We start from the raw sequence: 27,389 nt of genomic DNA, 5'->3' as shown, positions 1-27,389 counted from the left end.
AGTCCCTGCCACTGAAAAGCATCCCCATAGCATGATGTCACCACCATGCTTCACAGTAGGGATGGTGTTAGACAGATGATGAGCTGTGCCTGTTTTTTTCCAGATATAGCGCTTCGCATTCAGGCCAAAGAGTTCTATTACATCATCTTTTGCCTTGTGCTTTCAGTCTTTCACGTGTCTTTTTGCAAACTCCAGGCATGTGGTCATGAGCATTTTTCTCAGGAGTGGCTTCCGTTTGGCCACTTTCCCATAAAGCCCAGACTGGTAAAGTGCTGTAGAGACTGTTGTCCTTCTGGCAGGTTCTCCCATCTCAGCCAAGGAACTCTGTAGTTATGTCAGAGTGGTCACTGGGTTCTTGGTCACCTCCCTGACCAAGGTCCTTCTTGCCCGGGTGCTCAGTTTGATCATTCGGACAGCTCTAGGCCGATTTTATCTAGACAGGTTTTTAAAGCATGGCAAAACATATTGTGTAAAGAGAACTGATAGTTTATTTTATTTGAATATGCTAACTAGTAGTTAGTCACATTGGCCCTATTCTAGCAGCGCTCCATCACCAGCCTCATTTCTCTTTTCCTCTTCTGTTGTTCCCAGTCTCTCTGGTTGTCCCAGAGCCTCCGCTAATAAGAAGAGAAGCAGGTTTCCTGGAGACGAGTACATTACAGCAAAGTTCAGGGCCAGCGATGGTAAGTCTGGACATAACTTAAAAGCTTCATCTGACAGTAAAAAAATATATATAAAAAAAAAATCAACCCATCTTCTTTCGAGGACAAAAATGGCTTTTTTTGTTTATACAGATTTTTTGTTACATATACATTTTACATATTACATTTTACATACTACATAAATACTTTTATATACAGCATTTACCTGACAAAGATATTTATATAAAGATATTTACAGTTGAAGTCGGAAGTTTACATACACTTAGGTTGGAGTCATTAAAACTCGTCTTTCAACCAATTAACAAACTATAGTTTGGGCAAGTCGGTTAGGACATCTACTTTGTGCATGACACAAGTCATTTTTCCAACAATTGTTTACAGACAGATTATTTCACTTACAACTGTATCACAATTCCAGTGGGTCAGAAGTTTACATACACTAAGTTGACTGTGCCTTTAAACAGCTTGGAAAATTCCAGAAAATGTTGTAATGGCTTTAGAAGCTTCTGATAGGCTAATTGACATAATTTGAGTCAATTGGAGGTGTACCTGTGGATGTATTTCAAGGCCTACCTTCAAACACAGTGCCTCTTTGCTTGACATCATGGGAAAATCAAAAGAAATCAGCCAAGACCTCAGAAAACGAATTGTAGACCTCTACAAGTCTGGTTCATCCTTGGGAGCAATTTCCAAACGCCTGAAGGTACCGCGTTCATCTGTACAAACAATAGTACGCAAGTATAAACAAAAAAGCCAGACTACGGTTTGCAACTGCACATGGGAACAAATATCTTACTTTTTGGAGAAATGTCCTCTGGTCTGATGAAACAAAAATAGAACTGTTTGGCCATAATGACCATTGTTATGTTTGGAGGGAAAAGGGGGATGCTTGCAAGCCGAAGAACACCATCCCAGCCATGAAGCACGGGGGTGGCAGCATCATGTTGTGGGGATGCTTTGCTGCAGAAGGGACTGGTGCACTTCACAAAATAGATGGCATCATGAGGGAGGAAAATGATGTGGATATATTGAAGCAACATCTCAAGACATCAGTCAGGAAGTTAAAGCTTGGTCGCAAACGGGTCTTCCAAATGGACAATGACCCCAAGCATACTTTCAAAGTTGTGGCAAAATGGCTTAAGGACAACAAAGTCAAGGTATTGGAGTGGCCATCATAAAGCCCTGTCCTCAATCCTATTGAAAATTTGTGGGCAGAACTGAAAAAGCGTGTGCGAGCAAGGAGGCCTACAAACCTGACTCAGTTACACCAGCTCTGTCAGGAGGAATGGGCCAAAATTCACCCAACTTATTGTGGGAAGCTTGTGGAAGGCTACCCGAAACCTTTGACCCAAGTTAAACAATTTAAAGGCAATGCTACCAAATACTAATTGAGTGCATGTAAACTTCTGACCCACTGGGAATGTGATGAAAGAAATAAAAGCTGAAATTAATCATTCTCTCTACTATTATTCTGACATTTCACATTCTTAAAATAAAGTGGTGATCCTAACTGACCTAAGACAGGGAGTATTTACTAGGATTAAATGTCAGGAATTGTGAAAAACTGAGTTTAAATGTATTTGGCTAAGGTGTATGTAAACTTCCGACTTCAACTGTATATCTTTGTCAGGTGTGTGCGTGTGTGCGTGTGTGTATATACACCGTACCAGTAAAAAGTTTGGACGCCTGCTCATTCAGGGGATGGCAGATAGCCTAGTGGTTAGAGCGTTGGGCCAGTAACCGAAAGGTTGGTGGATCAAATCACCGAGCTGATAAGGTTAAAATCTCTCATTTTGCCCCTGAACAAGGCAGATAACCCACTGTTCCTAGGCCATCATTGTAAATAAGAATTTGTTCGTAACTGACTTGCCTAGTTAAATAAAATAATTGTGAAAAATAAAGTGTTTTTCTTTATTTTTACTATTTTCCACATTGTAGAATAATAGTGAAGACATCAAAACTATAAAATAACACATATGGAATCACGTAGGAACCAAAAAAGTTTTAAACAACTCAAAACGTATTTTATATTTGACATTTTTCAAAGTATCCATCCTTTGCTTTGATGACAGCTTTGCACACTCTTGGCATTCTCTCAACCAGCTTCATGGAGGTAGTCACCTGGAATGCATTTCAATTAACAGGTGTGCCTTGTTAATTTGTGGAATTTCTTTCCTTCTTAAGCACTTACACTGCCCCGGTCAAGTGTAAGTGCGTTATTGTGAAGTGGAAATGTCTAGGAGCAACAATGGCTCAGCCGCGAAGTGGAAGGCCACACAAGCTCACAGAACGGAACCTCCAAGCGCTGAAGCACATAGCGCGTAAAAATTGTCTTTGACTCACTATCGAGTTCCAAACTGCCTCTGGAAGCAACGTCAGCATAAGAACTGTTCGTTGGGAGCTTCATGAAATGGGTTTCCATGGCCGAGCAGCCACACACAAGAACTAAGATCACCATTGGAAACACATTCTCTGGAGTGATGTATCACGCTTCACCATCTGGCAGTCCGATGGACGAATCTGGGTTTGGCGGATGCCAGGAAAACGCTACCTGCCCCAATGCATAGTGCCAACTGTAAAGTTTTGTGGAGGAATAATGGTCTAGGGTTGTTTTTCATGGTTCGGGCTAGGCCCCTTAGTTCCAGTGAAAGGAAATCTTAACGCTACAGCATACAATAACATTCAAGACAATTCTGTGCTTCCAACTTTTTGGCAACAGTTTGGGGAAGGCCCTTTCCTGTTTCAGCATGACAATGTCCCCGTGCACAAAGCAAGGTCAATTCAGAAATGGTTTGTCGAGATCGGTGTGGAAGAACTTGACTGGCCTGCAGTGCCCTGACCTCAACTCCATCGAACACCTTTGAGATGAATTGGAACTCCGATTGGGAACTAGTGCTCTTGTGGCTGAATGGAAGTAAGTCCCCACAGCAATGTTCCAACATCTAGTGGAAAGCCTTCCCAGAAGAGTTAAGGATGTTATAGCGGCAAAGGGGGGACCAACTCCATATTAATGCCCATGCTTTTGGAATGAGATGTTCGACGAGCAGGTGTCCACATACTTTTGGTCATGTTGTGTACATACATACACATTCGATTTTACTCCGGTATACATTATATGTAGTGTTTTCAATAATAATAATTTATCTGACAGTTTGTGCATAACGGCACAAATCCTAATTTTCATTTAATTCAAATTTCCATTGATGCCAATTGGAGACTAAGTGAAAATTCCACTTAAGTGGAAGTTAGGATTTGTCCCAACATGAAAAGTAGGTCAAGTCTTGTCCAGTAAAACTGGATGATCTTCAATTATGTTTGACTGTTGCTAGTTGTTTTATTGTTTCTAACTGGTTTGCTATTAATTATTCAGTTCTGGATAATGATGAAGATATCAAGCAACTGAACAATGAGATCAGGGAACTCAGCGAGTCCAATTCAGAGATGGAGGATGATATGATGAACCTGCACACACAGGTTAGTCTGCCACTTGTTAACAATAACCACTAAATACTGTCTTGACGTTCCTAATTCAATTAGAAATAAAAACAATGATTGTATAGAGAGTTTGTGGCAGTTATTGACTTGTTTGTGGCTAACTGAAGAACCGTGGTTGATTGGTTTGTGGTTCTCTGCTCCAGATCTCATCCATGGAGAATAACCTGAAGAGTATGGAGGAGGAGAACAAGCAGATCGAGGAGAGAAACGATGCCCTGTACATGGAGCTGTCTGGCCTGAGCCAAGCTCTGATCCGCAGCTTGTCCAACATCCGGCTGCCACACATGGTGAGTTACACACATGGATGGATCACTCAGAGCATGCACATGCACACACAAACACTTTCTCTTAGAGAGAAAATGTTGACATAACCTCAGTTTTACACATCTACATGCATAAACGTGCATTTTCTAATTACACACACTTTATCTAACGTGTTACTTGTGTTTACTTCAGCAGGAACCTATGTCGGAGCAGAACTTCGATACCTACGTGGACACCTTGACCCATATGTTCTCCAATAAAGATTGCTACCAAAACCCGGAAAACCGCGCTGTGTTGGAGTCCATCAACCAAGCAGTAAAAGGCATCGAAGTATAGTCTCTCAAAGGGTGATGAAGAGGCTAAATGGAACATATGAAAGAGAGAGGGAAAAGAGGCAAGAGAGCCGGGTGACATGGTGTGTGGGACTACAAAACCCAACAACTGTACAAAACCCAACAACTATAAATACTTTTGGAATATACTGTAGACCTGATTTTTCTTGTATTTGTTTTGGAGAAAATGTGTCCATTTCACATTGCTCCCCCTCCCTGTTTGCATGAAGGTTATCAGGATCAATGGACACACGTGTGTATGGATGAGTACGGAAGTTTCAATTATGTCTTGAGTGTTCTTGAGTGCATTGGAGTAAAACTGTGTTGGTGTGGGTGTTTAGGAACGTTTTGAGGGGTATAATAAAAAAGCCACTAATGGTTCAGAACGGACTAAGAATGCAGTATACTGGCTCCAATACCCCATCATACAATACTCTCCTAAATAGTGTACATGTATTCCAACCCCATTGAGTAATGTTGATAGTATTTATGAGCGTAGATGTTGCACTTCCAGCGTATAGTTTTTAGTTTCATTACTATTGTTGTGTATGAATTTGAGTCTTAAAAATGTCTGTTTAAATGTATTATTTATTCATGTTGTGTTAATTTAGCTTATTTATTCAGCATTTATTTATTGACCTATTTATTTATTTTTACAAAACAAAATGATACTGAAGACATTTTTAAACAGCGATTGAGAGGAGTTTTCCTCTGCATTGTTGAAAAATAGGAAATATTTTAAAATATCAACTATAAATTGTTTTATATATCTTATTATTTATTTGAAATACTGGGATCTTTTTTAAGTGCAAATATTTTATAACCGACAAGTTTTGATAATTTTTTAAAGATTTTTCTTTTGTTTATATTATTTATTTTATTCCATAAAGTATTTTGAGACACCTTGCAATGAACTGGGAGAAATGTGTACGTATTTAATATTTATTTGATAATGAAGAACAAAGTGAATGGAGATGTTGGTGTATATTTATTTTGTATTGTCTATGTGTTAGTGATGATGGCTGTGTATGGATTAGTCTTTGCCCATATGTTGATATTGAAATAAAGAAAACCTGTGCTAATATAACTAAGCATCATGGAATGTCACAATTAATTATGATTGTGAGTAATTATTGTAAAAGTGTATATGAATATTGTTTATGGCTACAGATATGTTGTGGAATGGTTGTGGGATACAACAATTGAAAGGATGAGGACTGAGCCAGATATACTATGCTGAACAAAAATATAAACGCAACGTGCAACAATTTCAAAGATTTTACTGAGTTCCAGTTCATATAAGGAAAAAAGTAAATTGAAATAAATCCTGTGAATGTTGTCCCACTCCTCTTCAATGTGCAAAGTTGCTGGATATTGATGGGAACTGAAACACGCAGTCGGTCCAGAGCATCCCAAACGTGCTCAATGGGTGACATGTCTGGTGAGTATGCATGCCATTGAAGAACTGGGACATTTTCAGCCTCCAGGAATTGTGTACAGATCCTTGCGACATGGGGCCGTGCATTATCATGCTGAAACGAAGTGATGGCAGCGGACGAATGGCACGACAATGGGCCTCAGGATCTCGTCAAAGTATCTCTATGCATTCAAATTGCCATCGGAAAACTGTAATTATGTTCATTGTCTGTAGCCTATGCCTGCCCATACCATAACCCCACCACCACCATGGGGCACTCTGTTAACAATGTTGACATTAGCAAACCGCTTGCCCACACCACACCATACACACTGTCTGCCATCCCGATACAGTTGAAACTGCAGTCCGTTCAAGACCCTGGTGAGGACGACAAGCACGCAGATGAGCTTCCCTGAGACAGTTTCTGCAGAAATTCTTTGGTTGTTTCATCAGCTGTCCGGGTGGCTGGTTTCAGACGATCCCACAGGTGAAGAAGCCGGATGGAGAGGTCCTGGGCTGGCATGGTTACACATGGTCTGCGGTTGTGAGGTCGATTGGACATACTGACAAATTCTCTAAAACGACATTGGAGGCAGCTTATGGTAGAGAAATGAACATTCAATTCTCTGGCAACAGCTCTGGTGGACATTCCTGCAGTCAGCATGCCATCTGAGGCATTGTGCTGTGTGACAAAACTGCATATTTTAGAGTGGCCTTTTATTGTCCCCAGCACAAGGTGCACCTGTGTAATGATTATGTTGTTTAATCAGCTTCTTGATATGCCACACCTGTCAGGTGGATGGATTATATTGGGAAAGGAGTGGTGTAAACAAATTTGTGCACAACATTTGAGAGAAATAAGCTTTTTGTGCATATGGAACATTTCTGGGATAAGAAACATGGTAGCAACACTACATGTTCGTTTATATTTTTGTTCAGTATAAAAAACATTCTGTACTATATCTTTGACTAAGCTACTTTCTCTGTGCCTCTAATGACATCTGTTGGCAGGTTCAGGAAATAAGAACCAAATATACTGAGATCGTTCCACTTTATGATAAAAGTATCAAACTTGGTACACTAATACTAGATACCTTCAGGAACATTTTAAAGATTGGAGGCAATCTGGATTTCCTGTTAGAAGAAAATAGAGTAAAATCATTCCAAACAATATACAATTTTTTTTGTAATGTTATCTACCCACTAACTAAACCCCACAGATAATATAGACAATAATTCTGAGCACAAAAAATACCCTTAAGACCTTAATGGGGGTCATATTGAGGCAATTTTGACCATAGTCCAATGGCTACAGGAAAAACTAGTGGACTTTGTGATAGAGCAACCAAATTTCATAAACAGTTGGGGCATGTCTAAAGAAGTATTTTGGGCTATAGTGCCATCACAGATTTTTTCCATAACCCCCCTGGCAGCAATTTCTAATATGGGCACCAACCTGGCATATGGGCCATATTGAACTAGATTCACTTGGCCATATCTTCATAAATAATTGCTACATACAGCCCAATGATGGCTTAAAATGTTTGAACAGAAAATGTAAAAAAATGTAATCTTAAAATGTCTGGAAACACAATAAAATGGCCCAGAAATGCCATATATACACATACTTTAAACTTTTTGTAGAAAAGTGGTGAAAAGGCGTGCCAAATTACTATTTTTTGTAATGTTTTTATGGCTGGGAAACCTGTCTTGTACATGTTACTTTAGGTAAAATTACATAGGAATGTAATATGTCTAGCAGAGAGACAGGTAACCCATTCAGCCTTTACACAAAGTAATCAAAAGTCTGAACAAAGATGTTGTCACGTCCTGACCAGTAAAAGGGGTTATTTGTTATTGTAGTTTGGTCAGGACGTGGCAGGGGGTGTTTGTTTTATGTGTTTCGGTTTTTTTTGGTTAATGTTCTATGTTCGTTCTAGTTTTTGTATTTCTATGTTTAGTTTATTGGGTTGACCTTCAATTGGAGGCAGCTGTTCCTCGTTGCCTCTAATTGAAGGTCCTATTTAGTAGGGGTGTTTTTTCATGGGTTTTGGTGGGTAGTTGTTCCATGTGTAGCTGTGTGCCTCACAGGACTGTTTTTCGTCGTTGTTTTGTATTAAGTGTTTATTTTGGTTTTCATCTGAATAAAGAAGATGAGTTTACACATTCCCGCTGCGCCTTGGTCCCATCCTTACGATGAACGTGACAGATGTCTAGATATAGAACCATTGAGATTTAACCTATTATACTCATTGGTGTAGTGCTGTTTTTTTAGGTGCCGGAGGGCAAAAAAAGAAAATGACGTCATAATTTCTCAATCAACGCTTGTTGAATAATATTACTTTAATATGCATAAAACACATCATCCAAATGCTCTCCTCCAACCGTTATGAGGTCTGAGCTGCCGAAGCCTCCCACCATTAGCTCTGACAAATTAAAAAAGTTAGTCATTGGCGACTCCATTACCCTCAATATTAGACTTAAAAATAATCATCCAATGATCATACATTGTTTACCAGAGGGCAGGGCTACCGACGTAAAGAGTAATCTGAAGATTGCGCTGGCTTAGGCTAAAACTGGCTAGTGTAGATGGTATAGGGACATTGTTATCCACGTCTGCACCAACAATGTTAGGATGAAACAGTCATAGGTCACCAAGCGCAACATAACTTCAGCGTGTAACTTAACAAGAAAGATGTGTTGGCATCAAGTAATTGTCTCTGGCCCCCTCCCAGTTAGAGGGAGTGATGAGCTCTCCAGCAGACTCGCACAACTCAAATACTGATTGAAAACTGTTTTCTGCCCCTTACAAAACATAGAATTTGTAGATAACTGGCCCTCTTTCTGGGACTGTCCCACAAACAGTACCAAGGCTGGCCTGCTGAGGAGTGACGGACTCCATCCAAGCTGGAGGGGTGGTCTCATCTATCAACATAGACAGGGCTTTAACTCCTCTAGCGCCACAATGAGATAGGGAGCAGGTCAGGCAGCAAGCTTTTAGCCAGCCTGCCAGCTTAGTGGAGTCTGCCACTAGCACAGTCAGTGTAGTGAGCTCAGCTTTCCCCATTGAGACCGTGTCTATGCCTCGATCTAGGTCAGGCAAAACTAAACATGGCGTTGTTCGCTTTAGCAATCTCACTGGAATAAAGACCTCCTCCATTCCTGTTATTATTGAAAGAGATTGTGATAATATCTCACATCTCAAAATAGGATTACGTAATGTTAGATCCATCACTTCCAAGACAGTCATACTCAATGAACTAACCACTGATCATAATCTTGATGTGATTGGCCTGGCTGAAACATGGCTCAAGCCTGATTAATTTACTGTGTTAAATGAGACCTCTCCTCCTGGTTACACTAGTACCATATCCCCCCCCCCCACGCGTTTTCATCTTTGGAGCTTCTACTCATGAAATCTACAGTGCACATTCTGTTACATCCTTATTCTAAAATGTATTGAATAAAAAAAATCCTTATCAATCTACACACAATACACCATAATGACAAAGCGAAAACAGGTTCTTAGAAGTTGTTTGAAATGTATTAAAAACAGAAATACCTTATTTACATAAGTATGCAGACCCTTTGCTATGAGACTCGAAATTGAGCTCAAGTGCATCCTGTTTCCATTGATCATCCTTGAGATGTTTCTACAACTTGATTAGAGTCTACCTGTGGTAAATTGAATTGATTGGACATGAGTTGGAAAGGCAAACCCCTGCCTATATAAAGTCTCACAGTTGACAGTGCATGTCAGAGCAAAAACCAAACCTTGAGTTCGAAGGAATTGTCCGTAGAGCTCCGAGACAGTATTGTGTCGAGGCACAGATCTGGGGAAGGTTACCCAAACATTTATGCAGCATTGAAGGTCCCCAAGGACACAGTGGCTTCCATCATTCTTAAATGGAAGAAGTTTAGAACCACTAAGGCTCTTCCTAGAGCTGGCCACCTGGTGCGGATACAGGAAGGGGACGATTAGAAAACTGCCTTTAACCTCTCTGGGCCAGTGGGATGCTTCCTACTCAACAGCCAGTGTAATCCCGTAGCGCGATATTCAAATACCTTAGAAATGCTATTACTTCAATTTCTCAAACATATGACTATTTTACACCATTTTAAAGACAAGACTCTCGTTAATCTAACCACACTGTCCGATTTCAAAAAGGCTTTACAACAAAAGCAAAATATTAGATTATGTCAGCAGAGTACCCAGCCAGAAATAATCAGACACCCATTTTTCAAGATAGCATATAATGTCACATAAACCCAAACCACAGCTAAATGCAGCACTAACCTTTGATGATCTTCATCAGATGACAATCCTAGGACATTATGTTATACAATACATGCATGTTTTGTTCAATCAAGTTCATATTTATATCAAAAACCAGCTTTTTACATTAGCATGTGACTAGCATGTGACTAGCATTCCCACCGAACACTTCCGGTGAATTTACTAAATTACTCACGATAAACGTTCACAAAAAACATAACAATTATTTTAAGAATTATAGATACAGAACTCCTTTATGCACTCGCTATGTCCGATTTTAAAATAGCTTTTCGGTGAAAGCACATTTTGCAATATTCTGAGTAGATAGCCCGGCCATCACAGGCTAGCTATTTTGACACCCACCAAGTGTGGTACTCACCAAACTCCGATTTACTATTAGAAAAGTTTGATTACCTTTGCTGTTCTTCGTCAGAATGCACTCCCAGGACTTCTACTTCAATAACAAATGTTGGTTTGGTTCCAAATAATCCATAGTTATATCCAAATAGCGGCGTTTTGTTCGTGCGTTCAAGACACTATCCGAAGGGTAAAGAAGGGTGACGCGCCCGACGCGTTTCGTAACCAAAAAATTCAAAATATTCCATTACCGTACTTCGAAGCATGTCAAACGCTGTTTAAAATCAATTTTTATGCTATTTTTCTCGTAAAAAAGCGATAATATTCCGACCGGGAGTCGTTGTTTTCGTTCAAAGAGAGAGAAAGTAAACATGGTGTCGGCTCATGCACGCGCCTCCAGTCTCATTGTCCTCTGATCGACCATTATCCAAATGCGCTAATGTTTTTCAGCCATGGCCTGCAAAGCCACCATTCATCGTTCTGGCGCCTTCTGAGAGCCTATGGGAGCGTTAGAAAATGTCACGTTATGCCAGAGATCCCCTGTTTTGGTTAGAGATGATCAAGAAGGCCAAGATATAGTCAGAGAGAGCGCTTCCTGTTTGGAATCTTCTCAGGTTTTGGCCTGCCAAATGAGTTCTGTTATACTCACAGACACCATTCAAACAGTTTTAGAAACTTTAGGGTGTTTTCTATCCAAATCAAACAATTATATGCATATTCTACTTACTGGGCAGGAGTAGTAACCAGATTAAATCGGGTATGTTTTTTATCCGGCCGTGCAAATACTGCCCCCTATCCCCAACAGGTTAATACGGCCAGCAGTCACTACGAGTATCTGGTCATGGTATTTGGCCTTATCAACGCTGCTGTGTTCCAGGCTCTGGTTAATGATGTTCTCCGCAACATGTTGAACTGGTTCGTCTTCGTCTACCTTGATGACATCCTCGTCCTCTCCCGCTCCACCCAAGAACACGCGCTCCACGTCCGACAGGTTCTCCAACGCCTCTTGGGGAACCGGCTTTTTGTAAAAGCAGAGAAGTGCGAATTCCATCGCTCCACCATCCCCTTTCTGGGTTACATCATTGCTGCATGGAGTGTACAGATGGATCCCGGTAAGATGAGAGCGGTGGTGGACTGGCCACAGCCTACGTCCAGAGTACAGCTGCAACGTTTCCTGGGATTCGCCAAATTTTATCGTCACTTTATCTGGGGCTACAGCACCCTGGCTTCCCCCGTCTGAACTCACCTCTCCCAAGGTTCTGTTCACGTGGTCCCCAGCTGCTGACCAGGCATTCCGGAATTTCAAACACCGCTTCACCACAGCTCCCATCTTGGTTCATCCTGACCCGTCCCACCAGTTCGTGGTGGAGGCAGATGTTTCGGATGTCAGAGTGGGGGCTGTCCTGTCCCAGCGGTCTGCCTGGACCTCAAGTTACATCCCTGCGCCTTCTTCTCCCACCGCCTCAATGCCACAGAGAGGAACTACGATGTGGGGAATCGTGAGCTTCTCGCGGTGAAGATGGTGTTGGAGGAGTGGAGGCACTGGCTGGAGGGGGCGGAACATCCATTAATTGTGTGGACCACAAGAACCTGGAATATCTTCCAGGCAGGCTAGCTGGGCCCTACTGTTCACCTGGGTTCAACTTCTCCCTCTCCTACTGGTCGGGATCCAAGAATGTCAAGCTGGATGCGCTGTCACGCCGCTATAGCACCACAACTACTACCCGGAACCTGAGACCATCCTTCCCACCTCCGTCCTGGCGACGGCACTCAGCTGGGGAATAGGGAAGCAGGTTTGGGAGACGCAGCGTTCCCAGCCGAACCCCGGGGGGTCCAGATAACCAAATGTTCGTGCCTGACGCAGTCTGCTCCGTGGTCCTGGAGTGGGCCCACTCCTGACGCAGTCTGCTCCGCGGTCCTGGAGTGGGCCCACTCCTGACGCAGTCTGCTCCGCGGTCCTGGAGTGGGCCTACTCCTCCAGGCTTGCCTGTCACCCGAGCTCCCGTCGGACCCTGGCTTTTGTGCGACAATGCTTTTGGTGGCCTACCATGGTTCCTGACGTCTCCGCATTCATAGCTGCTTGCACGGTCTGTGCACAGAACAAGACTCCACGGCAAGCTCTGGTTGGTCTCTTCAAACCTCATGCCTGTCATTCACCATCCCTGGTCTCACATCTCCCTGGACTTTGTCACGGGTCTTCCCCCGTCTGATGGCAACACCACCATCCTGACCATAGTGGATCGGTTTTCCAAAGCCGTCCACTTCATTCCTCTCCCCAAGCTACCCTCTGCCAAAGAGACGGCCCAGCTCATGATGCAGCACGTCTTCCGGGTCCATGGACTAGACATGGAGTAGACATGGTCCAGTAGACATGGTCTCCGACCAGGATCCTCAGTTGTCGTCCCGGTTCTGGAAGGCGTTCTGCACCCTCATTGGGTCATTGGCCAGCCTGTCCTCCGGGTTCCAACACCAGTCCAACGGCCAGTCGGAGCGAACCAACCAAGACCTTGACTACTCTGCGCTGCCTGGTCTCCGCCAACCCCACCACCTGGAGCCAGCAGCTTGTGTGGGTCGAATACGCCCGCAACACCCTTCCCTGCTCTGCCACGGGCCTATCATCTTTTGAGTGTTCCCTGGGGTATCAGCCCCCACTCTTCCCTGAGCAGGAAGAAGAGTTTGGCATACCTTCGGCGCAGATGTTTGTCTGCCGCTGTCATTGTACCTGAAGGAGAGCCCGGTCGGCCCTCCTGAAGACCACCTCCAGGTATCGACGACAAGCGGATCGCCACCGGACCCCATATCCCCAGTATCGTCTCGGGCAGAAGATATGGCTGTCCACCCGGGATCTGCCCCTCCGGGTCGAATCCCGCAAACTCTCCCCCCGGTTTATCGGCCCGTTTCCCATCTCCAAAGTCATTAGCCTCTCTGCTGTTCATCTTCTGTTGCCCCGTACCGTTCATATACATCACACCTTTCATGTGTCCAGAGTTAAACCCATGTCTCACAGCCCTTTGTCTCCTGTTTCTATACCTTGATCCCGACCTCACTGGATTATTGACCCCTGCCTGCCCTGACCCTGAGACTGCCTGCCATTCAGGACCCTTTGCACCTTCTCTGAATTTCTGACCCCTGCCTGCCCTTGTATTAGAAATAAACTTTTGTTTCTTCGACACTGTCTGCATCTGGGTCATAGCTGAAATGTGATAAAACTGGTCTTTTAGAATATAATAGGTTATTAAAACTGCAATGGCACTATAGCAAGACATTTTTATGCAGTAGTTTACTTACTTTGTGTAAAGGCCGAAAGGTCTCATAACAAATGGGTTACCTGTCTCTCTGCTGGACATAATGCATTCCTAAGGGATTTTACCTAAAGTGACGTGTACTGGGCAGGATTCGTATAACATTTCATAAAATTTACACAAAAGAGGATATCATATTATATATTATTGCAATCAGTAGACATCAGGGAACACCCATATATCTTTTAGTGTTTACATGTAAACTTTTGGAACTAGCAATTTTATTGTCTTTTCCAGACCACCTCAAACATTTTAAGCCATCATTGGGCTATATGTTCCAATAGTTTATTGAAATATAGACATGTGAATCGTGTCCAATACGGCTCCATGCAGCTGGTTGGCAGCTGTACAAAATCCCTCAGATTGGAGGAGCATACTACAGAGATGAACTTGATTAAGTTGATTTCACCTGTTGACTCTCTCTCAATGCCACACACTTGTCACTAATTATCAGGCCTGCCCTGATAGGCTCATTCACACTTTTAATTTGTATTTAAATCCTGTTCATTTTGCACAAGCTGGACATCCATGAATAGGAATTTGTTCTTAACTGACTTTCCTAGTTAAATAAAGGTAAAATAAAATAAATAAAAAATCCTATTAGCGCTCTGAGATACATTGGAATAGAAATGGTCAAGATGTCATGCAACGGAGAGGACATTGAGAGGAAACTACTAAGGGAATCTTTCTGGATCCACAGGCTCAACACACTGTCTCCTCTTGGCCTTAATGAGGAGTTTGACTTTAAACTTTCTTTAGCTCTAAAAATGTACAAACTACTGTTTTTACCTTAATTGAATAGTGTATGTATATTACTTTAAATATTTATCACATTCCTCATGTATGGTTATATATTTTGATATATTGAATGTTGATATTGTGAACCAATATGATATATTTTTACCTCCTGTTTCAGGAAGTGATGTCACTGAGCACTGTTCCTATATATAGGACCTCCCACCCCCACCTGGGATATGGATGCCTGATGAAGACCTAAGGGTCGAAACGTTGTAACAATACAATCACCTGGGAGCATGAACAGCAGTGTGCGGCGCTTTTGTTTTTCATGTATTTACATCCTGTCAAGACTTTCCTCAGTTTCTTTCCAGTTGTATGCATCCAAGTTAAAAGTAAGTTTGTTTCATATTTTCCATGTATAATTTAGTTGTCATAACATTAAGATGTCATGTAATGTCCTTATTTAAGGTATATTGGTTTAATAGATTCATCCTTATGACCGTTACCTTTTATTTATGCAACCTGCTTATAATGTCTCTCCTTTGTTGCAGAACCACACACAAATCCAACTTTACCATGTCCAACCACAAGCCCTCAATAAATATGTGAACTTTGGCACTGTCTCTGTTGTCTGCTTGCTCTCTGAACGGAGCCTAATTACCTATATTGAGTTTCTTAGTATATTTTTCAGCAGCCATATTGGAAATGACCTCCAGGGGGGTAATGGACAAAATCTGTGATGGCACTATAGTCAAAAATACTTATTTAGACATGCCCTAGCTGTATGTGAAATTTGGTGGCTCTATCTCAAAGTCCACAATGTTTTCACGTAGCCGCTGGACTATGGTCAAAATGATCTCAATTGGACCCCCATTAAAGTATTTTAGAGTACTTTATGATCAGAATTATTGTCTATATTATCTGTAGGACTTAGTTAGTCGGTAGATAACATTACAAAGTAATTCTTATATTGTTTGGAATGATTTTACCCTATTTTCTTCTAATAGGAAATCCGGATATCAGCAATTGACTGACAGGCTTCCCAGGCTGCCTCCAACCTTTAAAATGTCCCTTAATAAGGTATCTAGTATTAGTGTACAAAGTTTGATACTTGCATCAGAAAATGGAACAATTATTTCACCTATGCGCTGGACTATACTATTACTACCACACTGTTAGAGTTTTGTTTACCATCAAAGAGTGTGTCCACCAGTCAAAATCTGGATAAACATTCTGAAGTGCATTCCATGATAATTTCACATGCAAATAGCAATTGATTTCTATGATATAGGCATAAGGGTTACAATTGGCATATTACAGGCGTACAGCCCACATACTGCTTTATGTTTCATGTCAAACAAGTTCTAAAACTTTGGGGTGATATTCCAAAATTGCATTCAAAGCCTAATTTCTAAACTAGGTAAAATTAGTTTCATATCGGATGTTTGTGGATATTTCGTTTACTCTCGTCAATAGCTATTGAACCAAGCATGCCATAACTATGAAGATGGTATATTCTGAATCAGGGGTGGATGGATCAATATCCACACCTTTTTTTGTTCCTTTTTTAAAACTATTTTTAAATAAGATCTCAAGATTTCCACCTTAAATAGCTCTTAGGCAAAGCATGACATGACTATGAAAATGTGATATTCTGAATCAGGGGAGGATGGACGCTTTGTGTAAGAGCTATTGAAGATTGAAAGCAAAAAATGGAAAAAGTGCATTTTTGTCCATCCTCCCCAGATTCAGAATAGCCCCACTAAAAAGAAAATCACAATTTCAACAACAAAAAAATATGGATTTTTGTCCATCCTGCTTTGCCTAAGAGCTATTGAAGATTGAATGTTAAAAAAATACAAATAAATACGAAATGTACAACAACAAAAAAGCTGTGTATTGTTGTCCAACCTTCCCCTGATTCAGAATATATCATTTTAATAGTCAAGGCACACTTTGTGTAAGAGCTATTGAAGATTGAAAGCAAAAACAATATTATAATAATAATAATAAGACATAAATAAATAAAAACAGTGGATTTTTGTACACCCTCCCCTGATTCAGAATGCATCATTATCATAGTCATGTCACTCTTTGTCTAACAGCTATTGGCTACACCGATTATCAAATTTAAAATAATTTTACCTAGTTCATTTTCCATTGGAGATTTAACATTTCGGCCAATGCAAGACGAGTACAACTCTCCCTCTGCACCGGGGTACTGACTGATCACAGTTTGGTGTTTGTGTGACGTTAGTGTCAGCTGGTCAATGTTTACGTCCAGAATTGTGGCGACATCTATTGAATGTTTATGGGGGAAAACGAGAAGGTAACAACATCGTTTTTTCGAAATACAGTTGACACTATAAGCAGCGTCAATTAACCGTCACATCCATAAGGTAAAGACCGCTGCTTCGTATTTCTTATGGCGAGTGTCTTTGTTAGCTCCAGCAAGACAATAATTTATCTTCTCTCCCGTGTACCCCTGCAGAGTGCTTCGTTGACGACATCAACAGAGACAAAGGTGATGCATATTTATTTATGTATCTCGCGTTGGAGCAGCAGTTCGATGACATGTTTTGTTTGGTTGTTAAATATCAAATTCCCAATATCAAACTATTTGAAAGAAGATTAAGAAAACCACTGTGAATGCGCAACAAATGCTTACCCAAGTGTTGGCTGCAGTACTTTTGGTGATAATAAGAATATGTATGTAAACATATACTATTTTGTTATTCAGTGGCGCAGCTGTATTTTGTGTGTGCGTTGATTGGTGGGAAATATGCATCACTGAGAGGATTCGATTATCTGGTCCGGGCGCACTGTTATGCGTGTTTTTCATTGGGTGAAAGTAGTGGCATTTGTTTTGGAACCGGGCTGCCTCCTGGGTGTGAGCCAGGTACCTTGTTCAATGCACACGGCGAAATCGGCTCAAAACAAAAGTGATGTAATTAATCACGTTGAGTAACGACTAGGATTCTGTGTTCTCACATGCACAAATGATTACTTTTGATATAAACGCCCTATCTGCCTTACAATGAAACTAGTTTGAAAATGCAAAGGTATATTATATGGTAAAGATATGTATTTCTGGACGATACACCATGTTTTCTTGTTGCCAACATCACCGAGCATGCCGCGTTCATCTGATAGTCAGAATTAGGAAAATATGACATTTTCGATTTTCTAACTGGTTGTTATACACGTGCCACGTTCAACTAATCAGCAAATCGGACATTTCAGTTTTCTAGTACCGACTAGCAGATGAACGCGGCATTGATGTTCGATTTCAGATGGGCGCTCCTCCCTCACCGCTTTTGCCCGGTCACGTCGCGGGACATAGACAGGTGCCCAACGGCTCAGCATAATCGAATCCGCCTACTCCTGCAGTAACAAAGAAGGCGTCTCCACCATTACTAGGATTATCGTGTGCTGTGGCAGTGACACCGCCCAGCTACTCGTGAAAGCAGAACACAATACGAGTTTATTTGACTAGTTTGTAATATAATAACTTAATTAAAGGCCCGAAGAAAGAGGTTCTAAAACAGGCCTGTCTTTTACACACACCTTCAGACGCAAAATGACATGTTCAAAGCTCATTCTTTCTCCAACTAGAACTCATTCCAGGGTTTTTCATAATTTTTTACTATTTTCTACAATCTGTAGATTAATAGTGAAGACAAACTATGAAATAACCCATATGGGATCACGTAGTAACCAAAAAGGTGTTAAACAAATCAAAATATATTTTATATTTGAGATTCTTCAAAGTAACCAGCCTTTGCCTTGATGACAGCTTTGCACTCTCTTGGCATTCTCTCAACCAGCTTCATGAGGTAGTCACCTGGAATGCATTTCAATTAACAGGTGTGTCTTGTTAATTTGTGGAATTTATTTCCTTCTTAATGCATTTGAGCCAATCAGTTGTGTTTTGACAAGGTAGGGGTGGTATACAGAAGATAGCCCTATTTGGTAAAAAACCAAGTACATATTATGGCAAGAACAGCTCAAATAAGAAAAGAGAAACAACAGTCCATCGTTACTTAAAGACATGAAGGTGAGTCAATCTGGAAAATGTCAAGAACTTTGAAAGTTTCTTCAATTGCAGTCGCATCAAGCACTGTGATGAAACTGGCTCTCATGAGGACCTCCACAGAAAAGTAAGACCCAGAGTTACCTCTGCTGCAGAGGATAAGTTCATTAGAATTACCAGCCTCAGAATTTGCAGCCCAAATAAATGCTTCAGAGTTCAAGTAACAGACACATCTCAACATCAACTGTTCAAAGGAGACTGCGTGAATCAGGCCTTCGTGGTCGAATTGCTGCAAAGACACCACTACTAAAGGACAACAATAATAAGAAGAGACTTGCTTGGGCCAAGAAACACGAGGAATGGACATTAGAGCGGTGGAAATTCGAATTTTTGATTTTTGGTTCCAACCACCGTGTCTTTGTGAGACTCAGAGTAAGTGAACGGCTGATCTCCGCATGTGTGGTTCCCAACGTGAAGCATGGAGGAGGAGGTGTGATGGTGCTTTGCTGGTGACACTGTTGATGATTTATTTAGAATTCAAGGCACAGTTAACCAGCATGGCTACCACAGCATTCTGCAGCGATACGCCATCCCATCTGGTTTGGGCTTAGTGCGACTATCATTTGTTTTTCAACAGGACAATGACCCAAAACACACCTCGAGGCTGTGTCAGGGCTATTTGACCAAGGAGAGGGATGGAGTGCTGCATCTGATGACCTGGCCTCCACAATCACCTGACCTCAACCCAATTGAGATGATTTGGGATGAGTTGGACTGCAGAGTGAAGGAAAAGCAGCCAACAAGTGCTTAGCACATGTGGGAACTCCTTCAAGACTGTTGGAAAAGCATTCCAGGGGAAGCTGGTTGAGAGAATGCCAAGAGTGTGCAAAGCTGTCATCAAGGCACAGGGTGAATAATCTAAAATATTGGCTCTAACCAGAATAGAAAGAGGAGTGGGAGGCCCCGGTGCACAACTGAGCAAGAGGACAAGTACATTAGTGTTGAGTGTGAGAAACAGACGCCCCACAAGTCCTCAACTGGCAGCTTCATTAAATAGTTTCCCGCAAAACACCAGTCTGAACGTCAACAGTGAAGAAGCGACTCCGGGATGCTGGCCTTCTAGGCAGAGTTGCAAAGAAAAGCCATATCTCAGACTGGCCAATAAAAATAAAATATTAAGATGGGCAAAATAACACAGACACTGGACAGAGGAACTCTGCCTAGAAGGCCAGCATCCCGGTGTCGCCTCTTCACTGTTGACGTTGAGACTGGTGTTTTGCGGGTACTATTTAATGAAAAAATACTGAGAAATAATGATTTTTCACCTAGTCGGCTCGGGAATTCGAACCAGTGCCATGTGATAACCCTCCAGAAGGACAACCATCTCTGCAGCACTCCACCAATCAGGCCTTTATGGTTGAGTGGCCAGACGGAAGCCACTCCTCAGTAAAAGGCACATGACAGCACGCTTGGAGTTTGCCAAGAGGCACCTAAAGGACTCTCAGACCATGAAACAAGATTCTCTGGTCTGATGAAAACAAGATTGAACTCGTTGGCCTGAATGCCAAGTGTCATGTCTGGAAGAAACCTGGCACCATCTCTACGGTGTAGCATGGCGGTGGCAGCATCATGCTGTGGGGATGTTTGTGCTCAGGACCTCAGACTGGGGCGACGGTTCACCTTCCAACAGGACAACGACCCTAAGCACACAGCCAAGACAAAGCAGGAGTGGCTTCGGGACGTCTCTGAATGTCCTTGAATGGCCCAGCCAGAGCCCAGACTTCAGGTCTCTGGAGAGACTTGAAAATAGATGTCTAGCGACGCTCCCCATCCAACCTGACAGAGCTTGAGAGGATCTGCAGAGAAGAATGGGAGAAACTCCCCAAATACCAGTGTGCCAAGCTTATAGCGTCATATCTAAGAAGACTCAAGCCTGAAATTGCTGCCAAAGGTGCAAAAAAGTACTGAGGAAAGGCTCTGAATACTTATGTAAATGTAATATCATTTAAAAAAATAAATTAGCAAACATTTGTAAACCTGTTTAGTATAAGGCTGTAACATAATGTGAAAAGTCAAGGGGTGTGAATACTTTCCGAATGCACTGTAAATTATGAACGTCCTGTCAAGTATGACTTTTTACAGATATAAATTGGATAGTGTCCTGTTCGCACAGTTGAATAAATAGTATATAATAGAACAACAGTGTTGACTGTGTGAGTATGTGTGTGTTTATGTGTAAGGGTTGAATGTGTATGAGAGTCAGTGCATATAGTCTGTAAAGTGTGGATAGTCTCTGAGGTACAAATAATCTCTCAGGAGCAGGTCTGAGCAGGTAGACAGCAAGGGTTAGCTGTTCAGCAGTCTGATGGCCTGGTGGTTGAAGCTGTCTCGGAGCCTTTTGCCCTGAGACCCGATGTTCCGATACCATCTTGCAAACGGTAACAGTGAACAGTCTTTGAGGAGATGAGGGGGATGAATCAATCTGAATCAATTGATCAATATTTTTAGACACCTTTTTGTCAGACTCTATCCTCATCTCTCTCTCTCAGCGAGTCTGTGAGGATGGGAGGAGCCGTGAGTGCGGGGGAGGACAACGATGAGTTGATTGACAACCTGAAGGAGGCTCAGTACATCCGCTCGGACCTGGTGGAGCAGGCCTTTAGGGCCATCGACAGGGCCGACTACTATCTGGAAGAGTTCAGAGACAGTGCCTACAAGGACCTGGCCTGGAGGCACGGCAACATCCACCTCTCAGCACCCTGCATCTACTCCGAGGTGATGGAGGCCTTGGATCTCCAGCCTGGCCTGTCCTTCCTCAATCTGGGCAGTGGTACGGGCTACCTCAGCACTATGGTGGGACTCATACTGGGTGAGTCAGGATGGCACAAACCTCACCTGGCCAGGTGAAACAAAATAAAACAATTATAAGGGCAAGAGTGGCTTAAAAAAACTTTTACCATTGCTTTACATAAGAAAATGGAAAATAAGATGGAAAGTGCAAGTGTACTCGCACCTTGTTTCTCCCCTTTACTGTAGGTCCATTTGGAGTGAACCATGGGGTGGAGCTGCACCAAGATGTCATTGAGTATGCATACCAGAAACTGGAGTTTTTCATCAAGACCAGCGACAGCTTCGACAGGTAGGAGTTTCATGATGAAAATGACAATGTAGTTATTATACCAGAGTTATGAGCTATCAGGAGAATCAAGTTAATTGGCATTATACCAGAGTTATAGGAGCTATCAAGAGAATCCAGTTAAATGGCTATAACTCTGGTTTAATGCCATTTAACTGGATTATCCTGTTAGCTCAAATAACTCTGGTATACCAGGAGAATCCAGTTAAATGGCATTATACCAGAGTTATAGAAGCTATCAGCAGGATCCAGTTAAACAGAATTATTCTGTAACAAGCTAGTAAGATAACATACTGCAGTTATGGTGGGTAGGCTGATTCTCTGAGGAAACTGTGTCGGGAGTGCTACAGGTATCCAAGAAACATCAGACGTGGCTCTGGAATGGGGGAATCATAGGTGTGTGTTTGTGTGTGTGTGTAGGTTTGAGTTCTGTGAGCCCTGCTTCGTGATGGGGAACTGTCTGGAGATAGCCCCAGAGAGTGGTCAGTATGACAGGGTGTATTGTGGAGCTGGGGTGCAGCAGGAGCAGGAAGACTACATGAAGAACCTGCTCAAAGTGGAGGGAATCCTAGTGCTGCCATTGGAGGAGAAGGTCAGCACTCGCACATGCACACCCCCAGTGGAGACTGCTGAGGGAAGGACGGCTCATAATAATGTCTGGAATGGAGCGAATAAAATGGTATCGAACACATGGAACTCCGCTCCAGCCATTACCACGAGCCCGTCCTCTCCAGTTAAGGTGCCACCAACCTCCTGTGAGCCACACACAGACACAAAATGTGAAGTGAAACAGAATGGTGAGCGTCACAATCAGGATGGTTTCACAAGGCTAAATTGTGACTGTAAAGGACATGGCCACTTTTAAAACCAGAATAAACATATGTAAACTCACCTCTTAACCCAGTGCTATTTCTAGATATATATTTCTTGATATATTCTGGTGTCATCTTCCCTGTCATACAACTCTGTTGTAGACTTTGTTGTCTCATCTTTCTTGGTCCCACTCCTAGAAATGGTTTGTTTGTAAGCCTTCTATACACATTGAGACATTTTGATACTCATTTCCTTTGTGTGTAGCTAATGCTCTGTGCTCCACTTGTGACTTGGGTTTAGAGAAAGATCCGTATATAAATACATATTTCTTAACACTGCTTACTACAAAAAAAATCTCCAGTAAACAAACACATTATTGCCCTTCCTCTCTCCTTAGTTGACCAAGATCACTCGAACAGGCTACAACAGCTGGGAAACCAAAAACATCATTGCTGTGTCCTTTGCCCCACTGGTGTTGCCCAAACACAGAGATAGCAGTAAACCCAAAGCAGTGCCTTTACGTAAGTACTGTACTAGCACATCTGTCATATGATTGTCTATGTAACAGAGGTCGTTTTCCAAGTGAGCCTTTGTGTGATGAGTAACCATATCGGAGATCTGGGCCGGTATTCGCAAAGCATCTCAGAGTAGGTGCTTATCTAGGATAAATTTGGCCTTTTAGATTATAATAAATGACAGGGGGGGGGACCTGATTCTAGATCAGCTATCCTACTCTGAGGCTTTGTGAAAACAGGCCCTGGAGACTCAGAACCACGGGGGGAGGTGACAGTTTTTGAACACTATGTTGTCTCAAATACATGTTGGACTAGTTACAAAATGGGAAGGCAGAACTTCCATCACTTACTATGTGGGAGAGTGTGAAACGGTTTCCTCTTGTCATTTGTGTGTACCTCCTCAGCGACCATGTTTGAGGTGCGGACTCTGCAGGACTTGGCTCGCATCTCTATCCGTCTGACGTTAAAGAAGACAGTGGTGGGGCCAGGGCCATTGCCCAGGAGGAGGTTGGCCCACAACGGGGAGCAGCTCCGGCAGAGGCGGGCCCAACACTGTGGCTCCACCCTGCGCTCCAACCGCTACGTATTCATGAGCCGCCTCATCCCCGGGCCGATGGACGACAACAACAACCGCTCAGACACAGAAGAGGAGGAAGAAGAGGGGAACTGCAGGATTCTAGGAGAACCTGAGGAAGAGCAGGAGGAAGAGGGGGAGGAGAGTAGGGAGGGCGGTGCCCTTCTACATGAGGCTCCAGTGAACCTGCTAAGAGAAAGGATCCTGGGCCTGCCGCTCCCTGAGCCTCTTAAGATGTACATGCTCCACTACAGAGAGAAGTAGGGAGGGACAGGAGATAAGAAGCTGTGCTCCCATTCTCTAACTTGTTCCCATCCCTATGCTCTTGACTCCCCTTTCTGGATACAAAAGTAATTAATGTGTAAGAAATAGGCTGATAACTCCACGGGAATGGCTAAAATGAGTTCCCATCCGAATTCAAAATGTAAGCCCTAGAAACTTCATGTTGAAGTGAATAACTAGAAGAATTGGATGAGTAGAAGCAATATGGTAATAGCTCCATCTCCCCCGATAGCCCAGGTACGCCCATCTAATCTACAGAGGTGCCTAAGGGGTAGAGGTCGAGGTTGGAAAACAAGGATTTAGGGATTGGGAGCTTCCTTAGTCACCCCTACACCCAGAAGCCCCCACCAGCCCCCTAGGACTATTCCAACAAACCCTCTGAAGACTAGTCTCATCTCACTCAATGCCCCACCCATGAACTCTATCTTGTCTTGTGCCTGACACTGGCACCCAGTCTCAAAGACCTTCTTTCCTCCCTCTTTTTGAATTTTGTAAATGTGATTTTTCTGAGAATGATGATTTTGACCGAACAATTCAGGGGAGCTTTTGAGATCAACTTACAAGAACTGAAAGCCCCAAATGGTGTGGAAATATTTGCTCATTCTGTGTACACATCTGTAAGATCTTCTCATATCTTACTGTGCTCTGCATTGAATATACTTGTTGAGAGCAGGGGTGACAAATAAGAGTAATTTAACTGAAGAGACCATTTCTGTTAAGGCAAATGTCAAGAGGGCTACAGGCATGAAAAAAGTATATTAACACATTTTTACACAGTATAGCAAAGAAATTTCCACATTGTCAAACAGCATTACCCGAATTTACTCTCGTTTTGTGAATTCTTATTTCTTCAACATCAAATAATGGGAGACTGCAAATGCCTTTGGACCATAGAACACCTTTGGATTAGGGGTAGAAAGTGAGTGTGGGAAAGCAATTTACTATTAGGTTCTCAAAGCAGATCTGTAATTAAAGTAGTAAATAATGTACAGTGAGGTCCAAAGGTATTTGGACAGTGATACATTATTTTGTCTCTGTACTCCAGCACTCTGGATTTAAAATGTTACACTATATATACACAAAAGTATGTGGACACCCCTTCAAATTAGTGGATTCGGGTATTTCAGCCACACCCGTTGTTGACAAGTGTAGAAAAGCTCTCAGAACGGGCCCGCCGAGTACTGAAACAGGTAGCGTGTAAAAATCGTCTCCTCGGTTGCAACACTCACTACCGAGTTCCAAACTGCCTCAGGAAGCAACGTCAGCACAATAACTGTTCGTCGGGAGCTTCATGAAATGGGTTTCCATGGCCGAGCAGCTGCACACAAACCTAAGCTAACCATGTGCAATGCCAAGCTTCGGCTGGATTGGTTTGAACCTCGCCGCCATTGGACTCTGGAGCAGTGGAACGCGTTCTCTGAAGTGATGAATCACGCTTCACCATCTGGCAGTCCAACTGACAAACCTGAGTTGGCAAATGCTACCTGCCCCAATGCATAGTGCCAACTGTAAAGTTTGGTGGAGGAGGAATAATAGTCTGGGGCTGTTTTTCATGGTTTGGGCTAGGCCCTTTAGTTCCAGTGAAGGGAAATCTTAACACTACAGCATACAATTACATTCTAGACGATTCTGTGCTTCCAACTTTGTGGCAACAGTTTGGGGAAGGCCCTTTCCTGTTTCAGGATAATGCCCCCGTGCACAAAGCGAGATTCATACAGAAATGGTTTGTCGAGATCGGTGTGGAAGAGCCCTGACAATCCCATCAAACACCTTTGGGATACATTGAAACGCAGACTGCGAGCCAGCCCTAATCGCCCAACATCATTAAAGTTCTTGTGGCTGAATGGAAGCAAGTCCCCGCAGCAACATCTAGTAGAAAGCCTTCCCAGAAGAGTGGAGGCTGTTATAACAGCAAAAGGGGATCAACTCCACATTAATGCCCATGATTTTGGATGAGATGTTCGACAAGCAGGTGTCCACATGTTTTTGGTTATGTAGCGTACATTGAGGTTAAGGTGTGGGCTGCCGGCTTTAATTTGAAGGTATTTTCATCCATATCGGGTGAACGGTTGAGAAATTAATGCACTTTTTGTACATAGTCCTCCCCATTTTAGAGAACCAGAAGTATTAAGACAAATTCACTTGTGTATTAAACAGTCAAAAGTTCAGTATTTGGTCCCATATTCCTAGCACGCAATGATTACATCAAGCTGTGACTCTACAAACTTGTTGGCTGCATTTGCAGTGTTTTGGTTGTTTCAGATTATTTTGTGCCCAATAGAAATTAATGGTAAATAATGTATTGTCTTTTGAGTCACTTAGAGTAAAGAAAATATTTTTCTGAACCCTTCTACATTGGATGCTACCATTGATTACAGATAATCCTAAATAAATCATGAATAATGAGTGAGAAAGTTAGTGGCACAAAGATCATAACCCTAAGACATGCTAACCTCTCGCCATTTCTATTAACAGGAGATGTTAGCATTTTTTGTGGACGTATAATATTTATGCCTAACTTTCTCACCCATTCATGGGCACAAAATGTGAAACCAAAAACAAAAGTGCAAATGCATCCAAAAAGTTCATAGTCACAAGCCTGATATCATTGCGTGCTAGGAATATGGGACTAAACCTTTGACTACTTTAATGAGTGAATTTTCCATGTTTGCTCCCCTAAAATGGGGGGCAGGGGGAAACGTATGTACAAAAAGTCGTAATTTCCAAACGGTTCACCCGACATGGATGTATTACCCTCAAATTAAAGCTGGCAGTCTGCACTTGAACCTCAGTCATTGTATCATTTTAGTACAGAGCCAAAACAAGATATGTCACTGTCCAAATACATTTGACCTCACTGTGTGTATCCACCTGTGAAGGAATTTAAGCACTTATTTGTCTACATTGGAACCAGTATGATGGACTGTGCGTGTTATGCTCTGATGCTGTTGAGGTATAAAAAAAAAAAGAAATAAATGTTTTGTCTGACGTTCTCAGTGCCAAACTTATCCAGCACTCGACGGGTCCAAATGTGTCTTGCTGTTCAGTTCTACATGTCAAATTGTTAATCGAATAAAAGAATAAATATCTACGTGTGACAAAAGATGTAAGTTGAACTATACTGCCAGAAAATCCAAAATGAGTGCCATTGCTTAACACCAGACTTCTCAATCTTAGTTATTAATTTTGAATA

At 42.3% G+C, this 27,389-nt stretch overlaps 2 protein-coding genes and 1 long non-coding RNA gene across 14 annotated transcripts in view; all 3 read left to right on the top strand.

Moving 5' to 3' along the window:
- LOC106572224 (myelin transcription factor 1) overlaps window positions 1–5,840 on the top strand; it is a 31,889-nt gene extending 26,049 nt beyond the window's left edge. For all 8 annotated transcript variants that reach the window (XM_014146217.2, XM_014146221.2, XM_014146219.2 and 5 more), the window contains 4 exons: window positions 592–683; window positions 4,033–4,136; window positions 4,301–4,444; window positions 4,614–5,840. In XM_014146217.2, the coding sequence (XP_014001692.1) occupies window positions 592–683; window positions 4,033–4,136; window positions 4,301–4,444; window positions 4,614–4,757 (484 nt within the window). In that variant the 3' untranslated portion in view covers window positions 4,758–5,840. The remainder of the gene's footprint in view (window positions 1–591; window positions 684–4,032; window positions 4,137–4,300; window positions 4,445–4,613) is intronic.
- An 8,804-nt stretch (window positions 5,841–14,644) lies between these two features.
- On the top strand, window positions 14,645–15,441 carry LOC106572226 (uncharacterized). Of its 2 annotated transcripts, none has more exons than XR_001321080.3 (3): window positions 14,645–14,874; window positions 15,022–15,235; window positions 15,395–15,441. It is a non-coding gene; the product is annotated as an uncharacterized LOC106572226 (long non-coding RNA). The 2 variants fall into 2 exon arrangements; XR_001321081.3 differs by having other exon boundaries at window positions 14,645–14,908.
- Window positions 15,442–17,009: 1,568 nt separating this feature from the next.
- LOC106572227 (protein-L-isoaspartate O-methyltransferase domain-containing protein 2) lies at window positions 17,010–27,299 on the top strand. Of its 4 annotated transcripts, none has more exons than XM_014146226.3 (8): window positions 17,013–17,242; window positions 17,335–17,367; window positions 21,193–21,314; window positions 21,426–21,745; window positions 21,913–22,015; window positions 22,433–22,604; window positions 23,223–23,346; window positions 23,745–27,299. In XM_014146226.3, the coding sequence occupies exons 4-8, from the start codon at window positions 21,439–21,441 to the stop codon at window positions 24,176–24,178; spliced, it is 1,140 nt and encodes a 379-aa protein (XP_014001701.1). In that variant the 5' UTR covers window positions 17,013–17,242; window positions 17,335–17,367; window positions 21,193–21,314; window positions 21,426–21,438; the 3' UTR covers window positions 24,179–27,299. The 4 variants fall into 4 exon arrangements, with proteins under 4 accessions (XP_014001700.1, XP_014001701.1, XP_014001705.1 ...); XM_014146230.3 differs by having other exon boundaries at window positions 17,014–17,172; XM_014146225.3 differs by lacking the exon at window positions 21,193–21,314 and having other exon boundaries at window positions 17,010–17,242.
- Window positions 27,300–27,389: the final 90 nt, after the last annotated feature.

Source organism: Salmo salar, chromosome 15 (genome assembly GCF_965601325.2).
Source record: "Salmo salar chromosome 15, fSalSal1, whole genome shotgun sequence".
NCBI lineage: Eukaryota > Metazoa > Chordata > Actinopteri > Salmoniformes > Salmonidae > Salmo > Salmo salar.
This window is presented reverse-complemented; position numbering and strand designations above follow the sequence as displayed.